General features: G+C 51.3%; 1 protein-coding gene across 5 annotated transcripts; it reads left to right on the top strand.

Annotated features, from left to right (window-relative positions):
* Window positions 1-619: 619 nt before the first annotated feature.
* ZMYM3 (zinc finger MYM-type containing 3) lies at window positions 620-16,479 on the top strand. Of its 5 annotated transcripts, none has more exons than XM_075538588.1 (25): window positions 620-678; window positions 2,150-2,835; window positions 3,755-3,798; window positions 4,114-4,186; window positions 4,639-4,933; window positions 5,167-5,344; window positions 5,688-5,906; window positions 6,264-6,414; window positions 6,655-6,770; window positions 6,949-7,035; window positions 7,164-7,314; window positions 7,534-7,706; window positions 8,127-8,292; window positions 8,964-9,061; window positions 9,149-9,311; window positions 9,587-9,702; window positions 9,817-9,991; window positions 10,197-10,343; window positions 10,975-11,078; window positions 11,385-11,553; window positions 11,853-12,004; window positions 12,550-12,664; window positions 13,633-13,887; window positions 14,714-14,831; window positions 14,943-16,479. In XM_075538588.1, exons 2-25 carry the CDS (start codon window positions 2,169-2,171, stop codon window positions 15,133-15,135), a joined length of 4,125 nt encoding a protein of 1,374 aa, XP_075394703.1. In that variant the 5' UTR covers window positions 620-678; window positions 2,150-2,168; the 3' UTR covers window positions 15,136-16,479. The 5 variants fall into 5 exon arrangements, with proteins under 5 accessions (XP_075394703.1, XP_075394706.1, XP_075394705.1 ...); XM_075538591.1 differs by lacking the exon at window positions 620-678 and adding an exon at window positions 1,202-1,334 and having other exon boundaries at window positions 4,120-4,186; window positions 9,590-9,702; XM_075538590.1 differs by lacking the exon at window positions 620-678 and adding an exon at window positions 1,202-1,334 and having other exon boundaries at window positions 4,120-4,186.
* Window positions 16,480-18,164: the final 1,685 nt, after the last annotated feature.

The raw sequence follows: 18,164 nt of genomic DNA, 5'->3' as shown, positions 1-18,164 counted from the left end.
AAGCCCATAGCCAAATGCTAGTGCCCCTCCCCCCTCCCCTAGCCTCAACCTTAGCCACACCCCCATGTTAAGCCCTCCAGAAAGTGGGGGGCGGGGGTGGAGTGGGGAGTGTATTTGCGCGCGTGCGTGTTCGTGGTATGAAAGGCTGAGAGATAGAGACCATGACAAAATGAGCTCGAGAAAGAAAGAGACGAGGATAGAAACAGAAAAAGAGGGAGAGGGAGAAAGAGACAGATTGAAGAAGGAAGGAGAGTTAAGAGCCCTGGTGAGGAAAACTACTTCAGAGATAATGCCAGGAGCTCCTGCTGGGGGACACAGGGTGAAGAATTCAGAATCTACGCTTAGATCTTTGAGGGGGTGGGGTGTTTGTGCAGGGTCTGGTTCGGGGGTCACCAGGTAGTAAAGGTTGCTGCAGAGGCGTTGTCACCGAGCCAGAGCCATAGAACATGCCCGAGGTGGCTGAAGACCAAGCTTAAGACACTCCATAACTATGACTTTCATACTGGAGAGGGGGCCGAAGGCTGCACACAAGAGGAGGAGGGGCGCGTGAAAGCTGGGTCCCAGCCTCCCTCCACCCTCTGTTGTCACTCATTACCCCAACAGTCGTCCAGAGGGCGGGCCCTGGAGAGGTGGGGATGGGGGAGGGTAATCTTAGCTGGCGTCTGCTGCATGGCGTAGGTAGGGACTGGTGAGGGGGACGGACGCACGGGCGGGGGGCACTGTTGAACGCGGGGGATCGAACACGAGTGGGAAGAGAAGAGCGACACGGCGGGTGGGGGCGGAGGGGGCCGGGAACCATTTGAATGAGAGGAGGGGATCACGGTAGAGTGGGCTCCTGGAGGTAGGGCAGGCTCTGGTGTGACGGGGGCCAGACACTTGGGCCAGGTAAAGGAAGCAGGTGCGTAGGTCTGTGTTTTGTGTGGGTTGGTGGACTCGGCCCTTCATTGGAAATGGGGTGCCGCCTTTCCTAGGGGCGGGCTTCAAAGCGCAGGAGGCTTTTCCTCTTCAACTAACGGGGCCCCCGAGCGGGGGCTCAAGCTTCCATCTCCCACGACTCTGCTCCATTCCGCAATTTCCAGGCGGCCACTGGGCTGGGAGTCTCGCGCCGGGGGCCGGCACTGTCTCGCGAGCCCCCTCCACGAGCCAGCCAATGGGGTTGGTTGCTTGCGCCACCCGCCCGCCTGGTGCAGAGCGCTGGGTGCTGTGAGCTGAGCTGCCATTTAAAGGGGCCGCGACCCCGGTCCAGGCTGCTAGGGAGGGAGGTGGAGAAGGAGCGCGGGGCCATCGCTGTCTGCAGTTCTAGGCTTGTAGCCTTTACACTAACCCTGCTGCAGGTAGGGCTCTGGCCAAATCAAACCGAACCTGCAGGCTGGATTTTGCTGTAGTCTGGGTGGTGGTGGGGGTGTCTAATGAGAGATCGTAGCTCCAAAATGTCTTCCTGTAAATGCCTGGGGGTGGGGGTGGGCAACAGAAGGGAGGATTGAGGGAGCAGTGGGAAAGGGTGGATGGACCTGAGTAAGTGGGCAACCCTGAAAGGTAAAAGGTGGGGGAGGGGTTAGGAAGGGCAGTTTGTGGGGGTGGGGGAAAGGCTGAGAAATGGGCAACGTGGGGAGGGGGTGGGGCTAGATAGGGTGGGTAAAGACTGAAAAACTGGGGGGCTTTCGGGAGTGGGAAAAGGATAGAAACTGATATCGAGGAGATGGGAAAGGTTCCTGATGGCGACCTCCTTAGGAGACTAAGAAGGAGTTCAGCCGAGTTGGGCGGGGGTGGGGGGGTGGAGGGTGGGGGGGTGTCAGTGTGAAAGGTAAGGGTGAAGGGGAACTGTGAGTTGTAGTCTGGGATGGGAGGGGGCGCAGGCGGTGCAATGACCCGCCTGGTTATTTGGGCCCTAGGCCAGGGCAGGGAACACTTCTATCCTTGGGGGGTGGGGGTGGCGGAGAGCCGGCACTGTATGGGTGGGGGAGCGGTCATTTGGACTAAATCCTGTGGAAATGCTAGTCGGTTGTGCTGGGGGCGGCTTGTGGGGGTGGGGGTGGGGGTGGGGGCGTTCACATGAAATCCAAGTGAATGGTGGGGTGTGTCCTAGAGTCTGTAAGACAATCTGGTTAAGATCACCTCTTTTGCCTCCTCTTCTACCCTTGATCTACAGTACATACCCAGCCATCCTAATGGACCCCAGTGACTTCCCCAGTCCATTTGACTCCTTGACCCTGCCAGAGAAGCCCCTGCCTGGAGACCTTCCAGTAGACATGGAATTTGGAGAAGATCTGCTGGAGTCTCAGACTGCCCCAACTCGAGGATGGGCCCCCCCTGGCCCATCTCTATCCTCTGGAGCCCTAGACCTGCTTGATACCCCTGCTGGCCTGGAAAAAGACCCTGAAGTGCTGGATGGAGCCACTGAGCTGCTGGGGCTGGGGGGGCTGCTCTATAAAGCCCCTTCTTCCCCAGAGGTGGACCATGGTCCTGAGGGGACCCTTGCATGGGATGCGGGGGATCAGACCCTAGAGCCTGGACCAGGAGGCCAGACCCCTGAGGTTGTGCCATCTAACCCAGGGGCTGGGGCAAATCCCTCTTCGCCAGAGGGGCTATTAGAGCCTTTGGCTCCAGATTCTCCAATAACCTTGCAGTCTGCTCACATTGGAGAAGAGGAGACCACCTGCATAACTACAGGGAGAAGAGGCTCCCCGGGGCAGGAAGAGGAGCTTCCCCAGGGACAGCCACAGAGCCCTAATGGCCCTCCCAGCCCTTCCATGGGAGAGACACTAGGGGATGAAATGAAAGGTTCTCAGACCAAACCTGGGGTCCTTAGCCCCCCTGCACATCCTTCCTTGCCAGGTAGGTTATCTAATCAGCTGGAAAACCAAGGCTGAGAAGTGGGTGGGAGTAAGGAGGGGTGGACTTGTGTTTGGGGGGAAAGAGGAAGATTATGGCGAGGAGGAGTTGGATGTGGGAAGCAGGGATGGCGAGCCCCGGGATCATGTGGGGAATATGGGTAAGGTATAGAGGTGGATTATTAGGAGAAGTGAATTTGGTAGGAGAGGTTCCTTTTTTCTTAACCCTAGTGAGCTCTGGGTGCCAGGGATTTGAGGGGGACACCAGCTTTCCTGGTTCCAAGATATTGCTGGCTGTATTCTTCTAGGTAGGAGCAGGGTTTCTAGGTTTGAGAAATGCTCACTAGATTCTGGAGCCACCAACAGCGTCATGATTTCTGGGAAATTACAGAAATTTGGGATCTGAGATTCTGTGCTGAGGTGGAAGGGTCATCCTAGACATGAGCGAGTCTAATTTCTTTCCTTTGTGCCTAATGGTGTGTCTCTGCCAGGCGGTGGGCAGGGTCTTGGGGCTTATACAACCACCTGAGGTCAGAGGAACCTAGTCATACATTTATGCTTCTTCCTCACCCCCTTGCTCCCTGTGGATGGTTGCATTTGTTTTTGCTGGTAAAATACGAATGATGGATGAAACATATCTTACCTGTGTTTTATTTACTGTTAATGAGAGGGGCTGAAAGCTGGTGGGAAGAATAGGACTTTCCCTCGTGGAGAATAGCCACCCTCGCCCTGCTCTTCCCCCAGCACACACACATTCTTAGTCAGAAGTATTCCTAAAAGGAACCCTAAGCAACCACAGATACTCCTGAGTTTTCCTTTTCCAGTTTGTATAAATTCCTCCCTGGAATGGTGGCAGGGGTTAGATCAGGTGGAGGTGGTGAGAGTAGGCTCAAGATTTAGGCTGCCTTTTGCTTCCTTTGCAGGAGATGGCCTGACTGGGAAGGCGAGTGAGAAGCCACCTGAGAGGGTGAGAGGGTGGGAGGGGATTGGAAGGAATCTGATTTCCCCATAGCTCTGGGAAGGACAGATACTTCATTTCCCAGCCCAGATGATGGTGTGGGGGCGGGTAGAGAGTGGAGAGTTAGGAGGAGGGAGGAGCTCTTGTGTCTATTCAAGGAGAAAAGCTAGCCCGCTTTTCGTCTTTCCTCCTGGACCAAGGGTTTATAGTTAGTCTCTTTCCCTACTCCCAGGTTTCTGCCCCTGAACCCTGTGCTCAGGTAGTACAGCTGGCCCCTGAGCCTGCTCAGGGTATCATCTTACCTCCCCTCCCGATGTTCCTAAGGTACAGAAGAGAAGTGAGCGCGTTCGGAGAATGGAGCCTCCAAAACCCGAGGTTGTGGATTCCACTGAGAGCAGTGAGTAGGACTTGAGGAAGTGTAACTGGGAATTCTGGATGGGAGAACAGAAAGTGGGATGTGGCAGGACATAGATCTTCTAGTTCCTTTATTTCTGCTCCATGTAGAGCATGAAATGCCTGTCTCTGCTCTGGGTTGGCATGGGAACCAGGGACAGTGGGGGAAACTGTAAAGGAGCAGTGAGGATAGAAAGTTTCCGGTTTTAGCCATGCCATCCCTGTCCCTAAATCTTTGCACCTAGAGCTCTCCTTTACCCTCCCTGAGAGCTTATGGCATAACCAAGGGGGATAGTAGCCACCGTTGTCTTAAGATACCAGCATAATGGGGCGGGGATGGGGGGTGGGGGGTGAAGGCAAGAACAAAGAGCATAGTTGAGCTGATTAACTATAGGTCCTGGGGTGGAAGGAGATGTGGTCAGGTTGCCTTTTCTTACTGCCCCCACACTTCCTCAGTTCCAGTATCAGATGAGGATTCTGATGCCATGGTAGATGACCCCAATGATGAGGACTTTGTGCCTTTCCGGCCCCGGCGCTCTCCTCGCATGTCCCTGCGCTCAAGTGTGGCACAAAGGTCTGGGCGCTCTGCAGTGGGCACCAAGATGACTTGTGCACATTGCCGGACACCACTGCAAAAGGGGCAGACGGCCTACCAGCGCAAGGGGCTGCCTCAGCTCTTCTGCTCTTCATCCTGTCTCACCACTTTCTCCAAGAAGCCATCAGGCAAAAAACCCTGTACCTTCTGCAAGAAGTGCGTGAGGATCCCCGGTGGTGGGGAGGGCAGGGATCTGGCTGGGAGAACTGACCAAGTCTGAGACTATGAGGGAAAGAACCTATGAGGGAAAGAGTGGTACTGAGCGAGAGACAAGACAGGGAGGAAGCCAGCGTTCTTGGCTTGGTGGTCATTGATCTCCAAGGAGGGTGGGCACTGATCAAATGAGAGGGTGATAATAGGGGACTATTGAAACCTGTTCCCACTTTCAGGGAGATCTGGAACACCAAGGACTCCGTTGTGGCACAAACTGGTTCAGGAGGCTCCTTCCATGAGTTCTGCACATCTGTCTGTCTCTCGTTGTATGAGGCCCAGCAGCAGCGCCCACTCCCCCAGTCTGGAGATCCTGCCGAGGCCACTCGCTGCAGCATATGCCAGCAGACTGGAGAGGTGAGGAGGCTTGGTGGGGCTGATAACAGAGCTTGGCAATTCCTGGCCTGCCCCTCCAACCCTGGGGCTGCAGGGGCCAGCCCTGTGGAAAGAAGGGAGTGGGGAGGACAGGCAGGTCTCATAAGGGAGCATGTTCAAGGATAGAGCTTCTCCAGGATGTGTGCAGCTGGCCTTCCTTGGCTCCCAGGACTTCACCATCAAGTCGGCAGCCTTGCAGGTTGGGGGGTCCCTGGGCCCTTTGTCTGCTGTGAAGGTCTAGGGTGAGATGGGTATATGTCCTTGCGATGGGGTGGGTGGTAGTAACCAACCCCTAGCTCAGTATATGTGTGTGTATGTGTGGCAGGTCCTACATGAGGTCAGCAATGGCAGCGTGGTGCATCGGCTCTGCAGCGATTCTTGCTTCTCCAAATTCCGGGCCAACAAGGGATTAAAAACCAACTGTTGTGACCAGTGTGGGGCTTACATCTACACCAAGACTGGGAGCCCTGGCCCCGAGCTCCTCTTCCATGAGGGCCAACAGAAGCGGTTCTGCAACACAACCTGCTTGGGGGCATACAAGAAGGTGGGGCCGAGGGAGTAGTGACTTAGCGGGCTGTGGAAGGGGGAGCGGTTCTTGGGGTGATAAATAAAGGTGCCTGATAGGTCAAGGGCTGGGAGAAAATAAAAAATACTACTACTACTAATACTACTACTACTCCTCCTACTCCTACTACTACTACTACTACTAATAATAAAAGGGGGTTTCAATTGTATCTGTTATGTTTCATTTTTTTAAGCTGGCTGGTGGATGCACAGGTGTTTGTTATATCATCATCTATACTTTTTTTTTGTATGCCTGAATATTTCATGTTTAAAAAAATTTAAAAATAAAAGTGAAGGGACAAATCCAGCCTCAGCCTCTCCTTCCCCATCCTCACAGAAAAACACACGTGTGTACCCATGTGTCTGGTGCAAGACCCTGTGTAAGAACTTTGAGATGCTATCACATGTGGATCGTAATGGCAAGACCAGCTTGTTCTGTTCCCTGTGCTGTACCACTTCTTACAAAGTGAAGCAGGCAGGGCTCACTGGTAGGTGCAAAGCCCTCTTCTTTGAGACCCTTGCTGGCCTTCCGTGCTCCCCTCTTCTAGAGTAATCCTTGCTGCCCAGCCTCAGCCCCAACAATATCTTCCCATGGATTTCCTGTTCCAGCTCTGCACTGCCTTACACCTTCTGTGTACTCTCTCTCCTTTTCTCTCTCTCCCGCCCCCTTTTTCTTTCTTTCTTTCTCTCTCTCTCTCTCTCTTTCTCTCTCTCTCTCTCTGCCCCAGGCCCTCCCCGACCCTGCAGCTTCTGCCGCCGCAGCCTCTCTGACCCCTGTTACTACAACAAGGTTGATCGCACAGTCTACCAGTTCTGCAGCCCCAGCTGCTGGACCAAGTTCCAGGTACTCAAGGCCCTGGACCAGGGAGAAAGGGTGTGGCAACAGAGAGAGGGTAGGAGAATTGGGGTAGGTAGGCCTGGGCAGAGGAAAGAACAAGCCTGGCTCCCCTTCCCCACCACCACCACCACCACCACCACCACACACATCTGGCCCCTTCCTTACTTGTCTTCCTTCCCTCCAGCGCACAAGCCCTGAAGGGGGCATTCACCTGAGCTGTCACTACTGCCATAGCCTCTTCAGTGGCAAGCCTGAGGTCTTGGACTGGCAGGTAAGACCCCCACCTCACCCACATCTGCCATGCAACCAGGCAACATGACTGAAGGGGTCCTGTCCCTTGACTCCTGCCAAGTCCCAATGCCACAGTCCTACCATCCCCACTCTCTGCCTCTGCCACAGGACCAGGCATTTCAGTTCTGCTGCCGAGATTGCTGTGAGGACTTCAAACGGCTTCGGGGTGTGGTGTCTCAGTGTGAGCATTGCCGGCAAGAGAAGCTCCTGCATGAGAAGCTTCGATTCAGTGGGGTGGAAAAGAGCTTCTGCAGTGAAGGTAAGGAGCTCCCAGCCAGGGGGAAGGCGGGGAAGGCTTTGGAATGCAGCCTGGACCAGGCTTTTCTGCTCTCTGGGTTTGACCCCTCTCCCTCTGAAGGCTTTGGGCATGAGAGCGTGTCCAGGGGGTTAGAGAGGTTACAAGTGCGGCACCTTTAAAAGGTTGAGTCCCATAGCCTCGGGTGTCTCGGGACACTTTTTCCTGTCTCTCTCTTTCCAGGCTGCGTGCTGCTGTACAAACAGGACTTCACTAAGAAGCTGGGTTTGTGCTGCATCACTTGTACTTACTGCTCTCAGACCTGTCAACGCGGTGTCACTGAGCAGCTGGATGGCAGCACCTGGGACTTTTGCAGTGAGGACTGTAAAAGCAGGTACCTGCTGTGGTACTGCAAGGTAAGGGTGACCAGCAGTCGGTTAGGACGCGCGGAGGGAAGACGGCGGTGGGGAGCATGGACGATCGCACTGTGCAGTGGGAGTACGGTCAGATCTTCGGGGTGGAGTTAGGAGGGGTCTGTTGTCATGGTTAGGTGCCATCGAGTCGGTTCCGGTCCATAGAGACCCGATAGCGACAACTGTGCCATCCTCACCATGGTACCTATGCCTGAGCCCATGATTGCAGCCACGGTGTCAACCGAGCTCGTTGAGGCCCTTCCTTTCTTTCACTGCCCTACCACATGACCAAGCACGATGATCTCCTCCAGGGGCTACTACCTGACCAGGGTCTAGCTGGCCCCATCTCCAAGGGGAGAGGCCAGGGGAAAGGGCCCAGCATATTTTAGGGAGGCAGTTTGACTGTCCTGTTGATTCCCAAAGGCTGCGCGGTGCCATGCCTGTAAGCGCCAGGGGAAGCTGCTGGAGACCATTCATTGGCGTGGGCAGATCCGTCACTTCTGCAACCAGCAGTGTCTGCTACGCTTCTATAGTCAGCAGAACCAGCCCAACTTGGACACCCAGAGTGGGCCTGAGAGCCTCCTGAACAGTGAGTCCAGGACAGGGGGGCGCACTCCTTTAGAACTAGACCCCCACCTTGTCGTCCCAGGCGCAGCCCCTTTCTCCTTCCTCTAATGTTGTCACCACATCCCTGGCCTGAGTTCCTGGGACTGTGGTTTTATGTAGCTTCCACATCCTGAAAGTACTAGGGAGAGTCTAGTTTTAAAGTCCTCGGCGTGAGATCCTACTGGATGTTAAAAGACAATAGATATTTAGGGAGCAGTTAGCCGCTGAAGTAGGATGGCGGGGAGGGCGTGGACTGTGGTTCCCATGATCCTAGTTTCAGAGAAGGAAGTGTCAGTGTAAGCACAGCTTGTGGTGGGACTGAACAATGTTGTTGGTTCTTGACTGCTCCCCCAGCCCTCTGCTGTAGGAAAGCCAAACTCCTGAGGGGTTTGAATGGAAGGTCTCAAAGTGTGAGTTAGTGTGGGAAATAACACTGTTTAAAATTTTTTTGGCAGTTAGGAACAAAGAATCTTCTTGGTCACACTCTTGGAGCTTAGAGAAGACTAGGCCTGAGGTGATGAGCAAAGGAGAGCATAGACACCCCTCCCCCCATTTATATTGGGTATATCTCTTAATGAAGCTTTCCTGGAACAGGGTTGATGAGACGGACAGCCAGGTCCTCAGATGACAGCATTCATTTGTTTTGATCTGCAGGTCAGTCTTCTGAGTCAAAGCCCCAGACACCCTCTCAAACCAAAGTGGAGAACGGCAACACAGTGAGGACTCCAGAGGAAAATGGGAATTTGGGCAAGGTCAAGGCAAAAGCTGGGGGTTGGGGGTGGATAATCTTTGAGGAGGGTAAGGTAGTTAGTGGTACTAACAATCCTTTGTTTCTCCAGATCCCTGCCAAGACCCGATCAGCTCCAACTGCTCCCACCCCTCCACCCCCACCCCCACCTCCGGCAACACCCCGTAAAAACAAAGCTGCCATGTGTAAGCCACTGATGCAGAACAGGGGAGTTTCCTGCAAGGTGGAGATGAAGTCCAAAGGGAGTCAGACAGGTGAGCTAGGGCACCTAGACACCGTAAGCCATGTTCTGACATCCAAAGCCTCCATCCCTATACCTGGGCGCTATTTGGGGGTGGCTGAAGTGTGGAGTGTGTGGTAGCCCTAAAATCACAGTTATCTCTAGTTATCTCTCAGCCTTTGGTTCCAGGTCAGTTCGGTGACATTGGGCACGCGTTAGAGCTTTTAGGGGGTAACCAGCGAGCACCACCTGTGTTGAGTAGGATGTAATCAGTCTGGCAGAAGCACTGAGGAGACTCTTTCTTGTCAGCAGAAGAGTGGAAGCCCCAGGTGATCGTGCTGCCCATCCCAGTGCCCATCTTCGTGCCAGTGCCTATGCATCTGTACTGCCAGAAAGTCCCAGTGCCTTTCTCGATGCCTATCCCAGTAAGTCTCCCTGCCCAGCGGGAATGGATATGCACCAGGCTCCCTACTCTCACCAGCTGTTCCTCTCATCTTCTAGTACATATCTTGGCATTTAGCTGGGGTCTGTGTCACCAGGTACCTGTGCCCATGTTCCTGCCCACTACTTTGGAGAACACAGACAAGATTGTGGAGACCATTGAGGAGCTGAAGGTCAAGATCCCTTCCAACCCTTTGGAGGCTGACATCCTGGCTATGGCAGAAATGATCGCAGAGGCTGAGGAGTTAGACAAGGCCTCTTCTGACCTTTGTGGTATGCTATGGACAGCAATATTGTGATATTGAGGGAGATGAGGTGATACTAGTCTGCTTCTGCCTAAGGCGGTGGAAAGTAGTGATTTTGGTATACTTAGTGGAATAGGAGAAGGGTGGGGAATGGTTGGGTTTAACTCCCTTGGAGGGTTTTAAGGGTGCTGGGAAGTGGCTGCCATGATTATGCCCATTCCTCTGCCTCCCAGACCTGGTGAGCAACCAGAGTGCAGAGGGACTTCTGGAAGACTGTGACCTCTTTGGGCCTGCTCGAGATGATGTCTTGGCCATGGCTGTCAAGATGGCCAATGTCTTGGATGAGCCTGGACAAGACCTGGAGGCAGACTTTCCCAAGAGTGAGTAAGACTCGAAGCCTGCTGGCTTAGTAGAATTTATGCCATCCGAAAGGGAGTGTTCCTTGGGATCCTGAACAATGTGCTCTGTGTTCCTGAGACAAGGTTCTCACAGGGAGTAGTAACCGAGATAGTAGGAAAGACCCATTAGTTAAGACTTAATCTTGATTTTGTGCCTCTGAACATATTTTTGATGTAGTTCTGGTTCTTCCTGAATACAATGAAGCAGTCTGAGAGATTCTTCTCGAGTCAGGGGGACAAGTAGCAGGGGAAAAAGTGGGAGGAGTACAAGGCTGGTATCTTTTTCTATTTTTTTGGAATAATGCTGTATTCTAAAAAATGCAAAATAAAAAAATAATGCTGTATTCTCTGAAGCCTAAGTGTATCAAAGACTTCAGTGTATTCATTTTTATTTAAACCAGGACCGAAAGGTCTCCAATGCAGTTAATCTCACGAAGTACCCATAGGCAACAGTGATTTTGCTGAAAGGTGCAAATGTGTCGGATGCTGAGAATGACCCCATAGAATCACAGGGATAAGCCCCAGCACCTTTTCAAGATTTTCTCTCTCCTTTCCTTCAGGGTTGATAGCTTAAAACATGGATTGTTTTCCCCCTTCTTTCCCCTCTTGTTAGATCCATTGGACATTAACCCCAGTGTGGACTTCCTCTTTGACTGTGGTCTTGTGGGGCCAGAGGACGTGTCTACTGAACAAGACCTACCTCGAACCACGAGGAAGGTGAGGGCTGGGGCTGCTGTATCCACAAAAGAAGGATGGAGGCCCAAAGGGGAGGGGGTGCTGTCTTAGCCAAGCCAGCAACCTCAGTTTGACCTTCGCTAACCACCTTTTCCCACCACTGTGAGTACCAAGATACAGCGGAATTTTGCTCTCTCCCCAATTTACAACATCATCAAAACTATTCCTGGGGCTCTGTGCTGTAGAAATATGCTGTGTTCAAGCTGCTGGTGGTACAGACTGCCCTGACTAGTTTTCATGGTGCCTCCGGCCGTACGTCCACACTCTACTCCTTTACTTCCTCCCTAGGGTCAAAAACGGCTAGTGCTCTCTGAAAGCTGTTCCAGGGATTCCATGAGCAGCCAGCCTAGTTGTACCGGACTCAACTATTCATATGGTGTAAATGCTTGGAAATGCTGGGTACAGTCAAAATATGCCAATGGAGAAACCAGCAAGGGGGATGAGCTACGCTTTGGCCGTAAGTGCCCAGGAGAGGAAGCTAGGGACAGGGAGGAGGAAGGGAGGCCTGCCTCTGCGATTCAGCTCGAGATGTCTGGGAATGATAAGGGTGTGATTGCTTAAAGGGGTGTCCTGTGAAGATGGGGAGGAGTTGTATGATAAAGGATGATGCTGTCTGGGTTTCAAGATTAAGGGTGTTTTTGGGGATTGATGGGTTTGTTCTGGGGGTGAGCATGAAGGGGTTAGTGGTGGAGCTAAATGAGATTCTCCATGTCTAGTTTTCTTAATCCCATCCACCTCCACTGCATATCACTGCAGCTAAACCTATGCGCATCAAAGAGGATATTCTGGCCTGCTCAGCTGCTGAGCTCAACTACGGCCTAGCCCAGTTTGTGAGAGAAATCACCCGCCCCAATGGTGAACGATATGAACCTGACAGCATCTACTATCTGTGTCTTGGCATCCAGCAGGTACCCCCTGGCAGATACCCTGCACACCACCCCACTAGGCCCTCATAACAGGCAGGGTCCCACCAGAAATCATTTCTGTCCTACTCTCTGCTCCTCACCTCTCCTCCTTCCCTGAGCAGGTAGTGTGCCTTTAATCTCCTACTCCAAACAGGGTAAGAGATGACAATACTCTTCTAAAACGGCATTGCAGGACTATTGGCCAAGGAACAGTTTTTATTGCTATCTGAGTCCCCTGTTTAGTCCCCAAACCCATTTTAGGAGGTGAGGAACGAGCACAACTGGGCTCCTTGAGTGGTGGGATAATGTTGGGTTTGCGCTGGGAGAGACAAGCCACATCCATCCATAAGCCACCTCCTGTTTCAACAAACCTTGCTACCTGAGAGTTGTAGGTATACCCGAGCAGCGCACCCAAGGTTCCCTAATCAGGAAACAGTTTCCCGTAGTTTCGTAATCAAGGCTAGTATTCCTGGGGCCTTGGGCATCCTCGTCTTTCCTGGAGAACTTCACGTCCAGCTCGATGTACATCTCTTTTTTTCTTTCTCCAGTACTTGCTGGAAAATAACCGAATGGTGAACATTTTCACGGACCTCTACTACCTGACTTTTGTTCAAGAACTCAACAAGTCTCTGAGTACCTGGCAGCCCACACTCCTCCCCAACAGTAAGGAACAGGGACTTAGAACCCCCTCCATTCTTCTTATCTCCACTCTTCCAAGAGACCATTTCCAGAGCCTCACTCTGTTCAGGGTGCCACTCTTCACAAAGAATCTGAGGGCAGCAAAAGGGGGAACCGGTTACAAGGATCTCCATGTGACCTCCTCCGTGGGGCCGAACAACAGAAAAGTGGGTGAAGGGAGATGTCGGACAGGGCAAGATATGACAAAATAACAATTTATAAATTCTCAAGGGCTCATGAGGGAGGGGGAAGCGGGGAGGGAGGGGGAAAATGAGGAGCTGATGCCAGGGGCTTAAGTGGAGAGAAAATGTTTTGAGAATGATGAGGGCAATGAATGTACAAATGTGCTTTACACGATTGATGTGTGTATGGATTGTGATAAGAGTTGTATGAGCCCCTAAAAATGATTTAAAAAAAGAAATATGCATTAAAAAAAAGAAACTGAGGGCACGAGCTGGTAGCTGCATGGATTTAGTGCTAGTGGAACACTTTGAACCTGAAGAGGGGATCGAGAGTTAGGTCTGAAGAACTGTCTCTGAGACTGAGAGAAAAAAAAAAAAAGGGATGACATTAGCTTGGGGGAAAGAGGAGACTTTCTGCTCTCATATAGAGTTCAAGTCTCCGAAACCCCCAGTGGCAGTTCTCTCTTGTCTTGTAGGGTTGTGGTGAGTCAAAATGACTCGATGGCAGTGAGTTTGGTTTTTAGTTCTAGGTGGGGTGGGAAGCAAAGCGAGCAAGCAAGGGGTTGTGGGACTTCTCAAGGTTTACATCTGACGTCCCTGTGCTGAGGGCGGGGGAAGCAGTCCTACATACAGTCTAGGGTGTCCAGGTTTTCTGTACAATGTCAGTACCGAGTGGGTATTATGCGATAGACTCTGGTGAGCAGAGGCAGCTGGGCTCAGATGTACTGTGGGGGAGGCTTATCACTCCTGACGCATCTCGTTCCCTGGCAGATACCGTGTTTTCCCGAGTGGAGGAGGAGCACCTCTGGGAGTGTAAGCAGCTGGGAGTCTATTCCCCCTTTGTCCTCCTCAACACCCTCATGTTCTTCAACACCAAGTTCTTTGGGCTGCAGACAGCCGAGGAACACATGCAGCTCTCTTTTACTAACGTGCTCCGACAGTCGCGCAAGTGCACTACCCCCAGGGGCACCACCAAGGTGGTGAGCATCCGATACTACGCTCCTGTCCGCCAGAGGAAAGGACGAGGTACGAGACCGCCCCACTTGCCTTTACTTTTCGCCCTTCTCTGGTCGTCCCCTGGTGCTCTCATGGCAACTTCCCGGTTGGTCCATAACTTCCTTTGCCACTCATTTCCCCATCCTTCTGTTCCTGTGTATGTAAACATGGTAGAAATGTCCAATCCTTTGATTTAATGGGGTGGCTGGTTGCGTTACATTTTCAAATGCCCGCTTTCCTCCTCTTTTCCAGACAACATACTTGCTTGCGCATTTTTGTTTTAAAATTTAAGATGGTGAATGGGCAGGAAACTGTTGAGTGGGTCTGGCTGTAGGGGAGAGCTGACAGAGTAGACGATAGGCTTTCCATCATTCTTTGCTGTTGGAATGAGACTCGTAACTTTGTTTTCTTTCTTTGCGCCTCTGGAGTCCTCGTCCTCTCTGTGTTCAGCTCTCAAGGTCCCTTCAATGGATCTAAGTCTTTCCCTCAACTGCTGTGCAGAGAGCTGGGGTCATACGGATTCTGTGTCCCAGAAAGGAATCCCAGCGTTGTTCCATCGAGTTTGTTTTGTCAATTGGTCTAAGATCTGTGATCAGCTCTTCAGGAAAATCAACATAAGGGGAACTTACAGAGATACTAACAGCCAGACCAGGAAGGGTTGTAGAACAACACACCTATGAGATATTTGATTGGCGTGAAGGCAAGGACTAACTTCAACTTCAGCCTAAATTTCTTTATGAGACTGTTTTGTGTCCTAAGCGCCCCCCCACCCCCGTGTGTCCTGGACGGAGCTCTTGGAGGTGGCTCCTGGAGACTCTGCTCTTCTGAGAGTGGGGGTCACTTGCCTCCACTACAGACACCGGTCCTGGGAAACGGAAGAGAGAAGACGAAGCCCCTGTCTTAGAGCAGCGCGAGAACCGCATGAATCCCCTTCGCTGTCCTGTCAAGTTCTATGAATTCTATCTCTCAAAATGGTGAGTTGGCGGGTTCGCAGGAATGTTGTTAGCACTGGGATCGAAGGATCTACTTTGCCTTGTACTGATCTTTTGTCCTGCCACCCTCAACCCCACCCCCCAACATTGCAGTCCCGAAAGCCTCCGGACTCGTAACGATGTATTCTACCTGCAACCCGAGCGCTCCTGCATCGCCGAATCACCTCTCTGGTATTCTGTGATCCCCATGGACCGTAGCATGCTGGAGAGCATGCTCAATCGCATTCTGGCTGTACGTGAGATTTATGAGGAGTTGGGTCGTTCTGGGGAGGAAGACCTGGACTGAACCCATGTGCCATCCATATTCACCTTTCATACCAATGTTTGTCCCGTGGCCAAATTCCTTCAGGTGATTGGCCCAGGAGCCAATGCTCCTCATTCTGAAGGGCTGTGACTGCCCGTCTCTACTCACCCATTCCCTGCCTTTCCTAGAAGCCCCTAGCTTTTACATACCACTGGACGACCACAGGGCCTCAGCCTTCTGTATTCAGGGACTTGTTTCCCAGTGATGGGCAAAAACAAACCAACAAACCAACCAAGCTCATGCGGTTACTTTATGTTCAGAGTAATGACTTCTCCTCGGGCCAGACTGGGTAGAGTGTTACTAGCTCTGGTGATCCTGTTGGCTTTGGGTTTCCTCGCCCAGCCCATGTAAGTCAAGCCCCTTGTTCCTAGGGTTGGCCCAGGGACGAACCCAGCTGCTTTCTGTGCCCTGTGCCCACTGCCTTCTCCGTTCTTCTCCAGCATCACATCAAGGGTCTTGTATGAAAGAAACTCTGAAAGTAATGAGGGGACCATTTACCTAAAGCACAGGGCTTAGACACTTCCCTTCCCATGATATAACTCGGTGATGGGAACCCTCTCACCACCTTATGACTCACCTCATCCCCCCACCCTCACCCTGCTGCTCCCAAGCACCAGCCCTTGGTGCTGATGTGATTCAAAGAACAAAGACTTCTGACTGGCTTCCCCGCCCCCTCCCCCCAACTGGCATTTCCCCCCTCAGAGGCAGAGAATGAAACTCTAAGTATGGGGAGCAGACCCCTGGCCCCCTTTATCTATTTCTTTATTTTTCCCTGCCATCTTAGGTTGGCATGAGCCATGATGTCAACGTGTGTAGCCCCTTTTATAACTGCCTCCTTTTAAGTTCAATGGACAGAGATTCCAAGGCAAAAAAGAAACAAACGCTTCTGACTTAGGCTGGGGCTGGGTTCCCTGCTCCTGCTCTCTACCATCATAAGAGCCAGGCCACGCCTTTGGGGACCCAGGTCCTGCAGGATGGAATCTGTGGTTAATGGATTGGTGAGGAGCTATGGCCATGGGTCCTGCCTTCATTGCCTACATCGTCCCTCTTTCCCATCTTTCCTTTGTAGCAAATTATCAGTGTCCAGTAAAGGGGGCACCCAGTTCTTTCCCTGTCAGCTTTGCTGTTCCTCGGCCTTCTTTTTTTTTTTGGTGTTTTTATAACTGGCATCAGTTTAGCCACTGTTTAAATTGTATATATTGTTCTGAGGCACCTGGCCTATCCCTTCCGTGAGCCATGTCTACCCTTGTGTTATAGTGAAAACCTGTTGTCAGGACTAATCTTCTGTCTATGGAATTGTTTGTTTCAAATAAAGAGTCAAAAGGGTCTTTTACTTTCTCTGGAGGAGCTAGAGTGGGGTTGGGAGCGGGGAGGGATATAGAGGAGCAATCCTGGATAATTTCAGATCTCTCAAGGTGTCATAAAAAGAGTCATGTCCTATTCCGGTTGAAGGATCAGTTTTGCTGATAAGAAATACCTCTCTGAATGAATCCAGTAGGAAGATGATTTTTAAGATCAGTTTCTAAACACTTAAGAAAAAAGCTATCCAATGACCATTTATTAAGGACCTACTGGATTTGAGGCTCTGGATTCCATGCCTTAGAAAAACAAGAACAAACCTAAGATTGATTACACCAGGGCCCTATCCCCAGCAAGCTCCTGTGCTATGGGGGAGCTAGGCCAGTACATAGTCATGCAAGCACTCACTCACTGCCATCGAGAGTGAAACGAATTCATGGGACAGCAGAGGTGGGAGAAACTCATTTTAGGGATATGGGGAAATTGAGTGAGGCTTCACTGTGGAAGGTGGCATTTGACCTGTGCCTCACATCAGCGCTATCAATGGTCAACGGACAGAAAAGTGCAAAGCTGAGGAGTTTCAAACAGGGCACGACAGGGTCAGATCTGTCACTGAGGGTGAGAATACCTAGACCGATATAAAAGGGGATGGGGACAGATCTGAAGACGGGGAGATCCGTGGAAGGAGTGTGGCTAAAATTCATTGCGCTTTAATGGGGCTGCGAGGACAGGGATAGATTTAAAATAAAATTCCAGACGTTTAAAAAATGTACATACGGAAAAAATAATCTATAACTTATCAAGGGTTTGTGAGGAAGGGTGGGAGGGGGAGGGGCAGGAAGAAACGGGGAGCTGATATCAGGGGCTCAAGTGGGAAGAGATTGCTGTGAAAATGATGATGGGAGCAAATGGGCTGGACACACCGGATGAATGTATGGATTGTGATAAGAGATGTAAGAGCCCCCAATAAAAGTAATAATAATAATAAAAAACCTCGGGCAGTTCTACTCTGCCACTGATGGGGTCTCTAGGAATAAGAATAATCATCTAATGACAACTTCTTTCATTTGGAACTTGGTCCCTAGATGCAATTGGTGGGTTCTCTCTTAGATGAGTGGAATTTGGAAAATGAAATTCCTTTCTTTTGCTCATATTGAGCCATGGTCCTAGAATTCAGGTTATTGATGCTGGTATGGGCCCCGCTGAATAGTGATGATTAAATGCTTTCTATTACAATGGCTGTTGAGCTAAAATTTCCGACTGAAACGAGCTATTCTCAAAAGAGCTTTTATTATCCCAAAGTTGGACACTTAACATCATATTTCTTATAGTCCTTGATGCTTTCCATCCAACTGCACCCTTAGGCTTTAGAAGGTTTAAATCCTTTGCCTTGGTCTATTGCTATGATAGGACTAGTCCACGGGGTTTTCTAGGTTGTGACCTTTTAGAAGCTGATGGCCAGTCCTGTCTTCAGAGGCACCTCGATGGGTTCAGATGACCAATCTTTCAGCCAGCAGTTGAACACAACTATTTGTGCCATCCAGGGACCCCATATGTACTAAAAAAAAAAAAAGATCCCCAAGCCCAAACTCCCTGCAAATCAAGTCGATTCCAACTCATAGTGGCCCTATAGGGACAGGATAGTTCTGCCTGTGTGGGTTTCCAAGGCTAACTCTTTTTTTTTTTTTTTTGGCTAACTCTTTATGGGCGTA

Source organism: Tenrec ecaudatus, chromosome X, assembly GCF_050624435.1.
Source record: "Tenrec ecaudatus isolate mTenEca1 chromosome X, mTenEca1.hap1, whole genome shotgun sequence".
Classification (NCBI taxonomy): Eukaryota; Metazoa; Chordata; class Mammalia; order Afrosoricida; family Tenrecidae; genus Tenrec; species Tenrec ecaudatus.
This window is presented reverse-complemented; position numbering and strand designations above follow the sequence as displayed.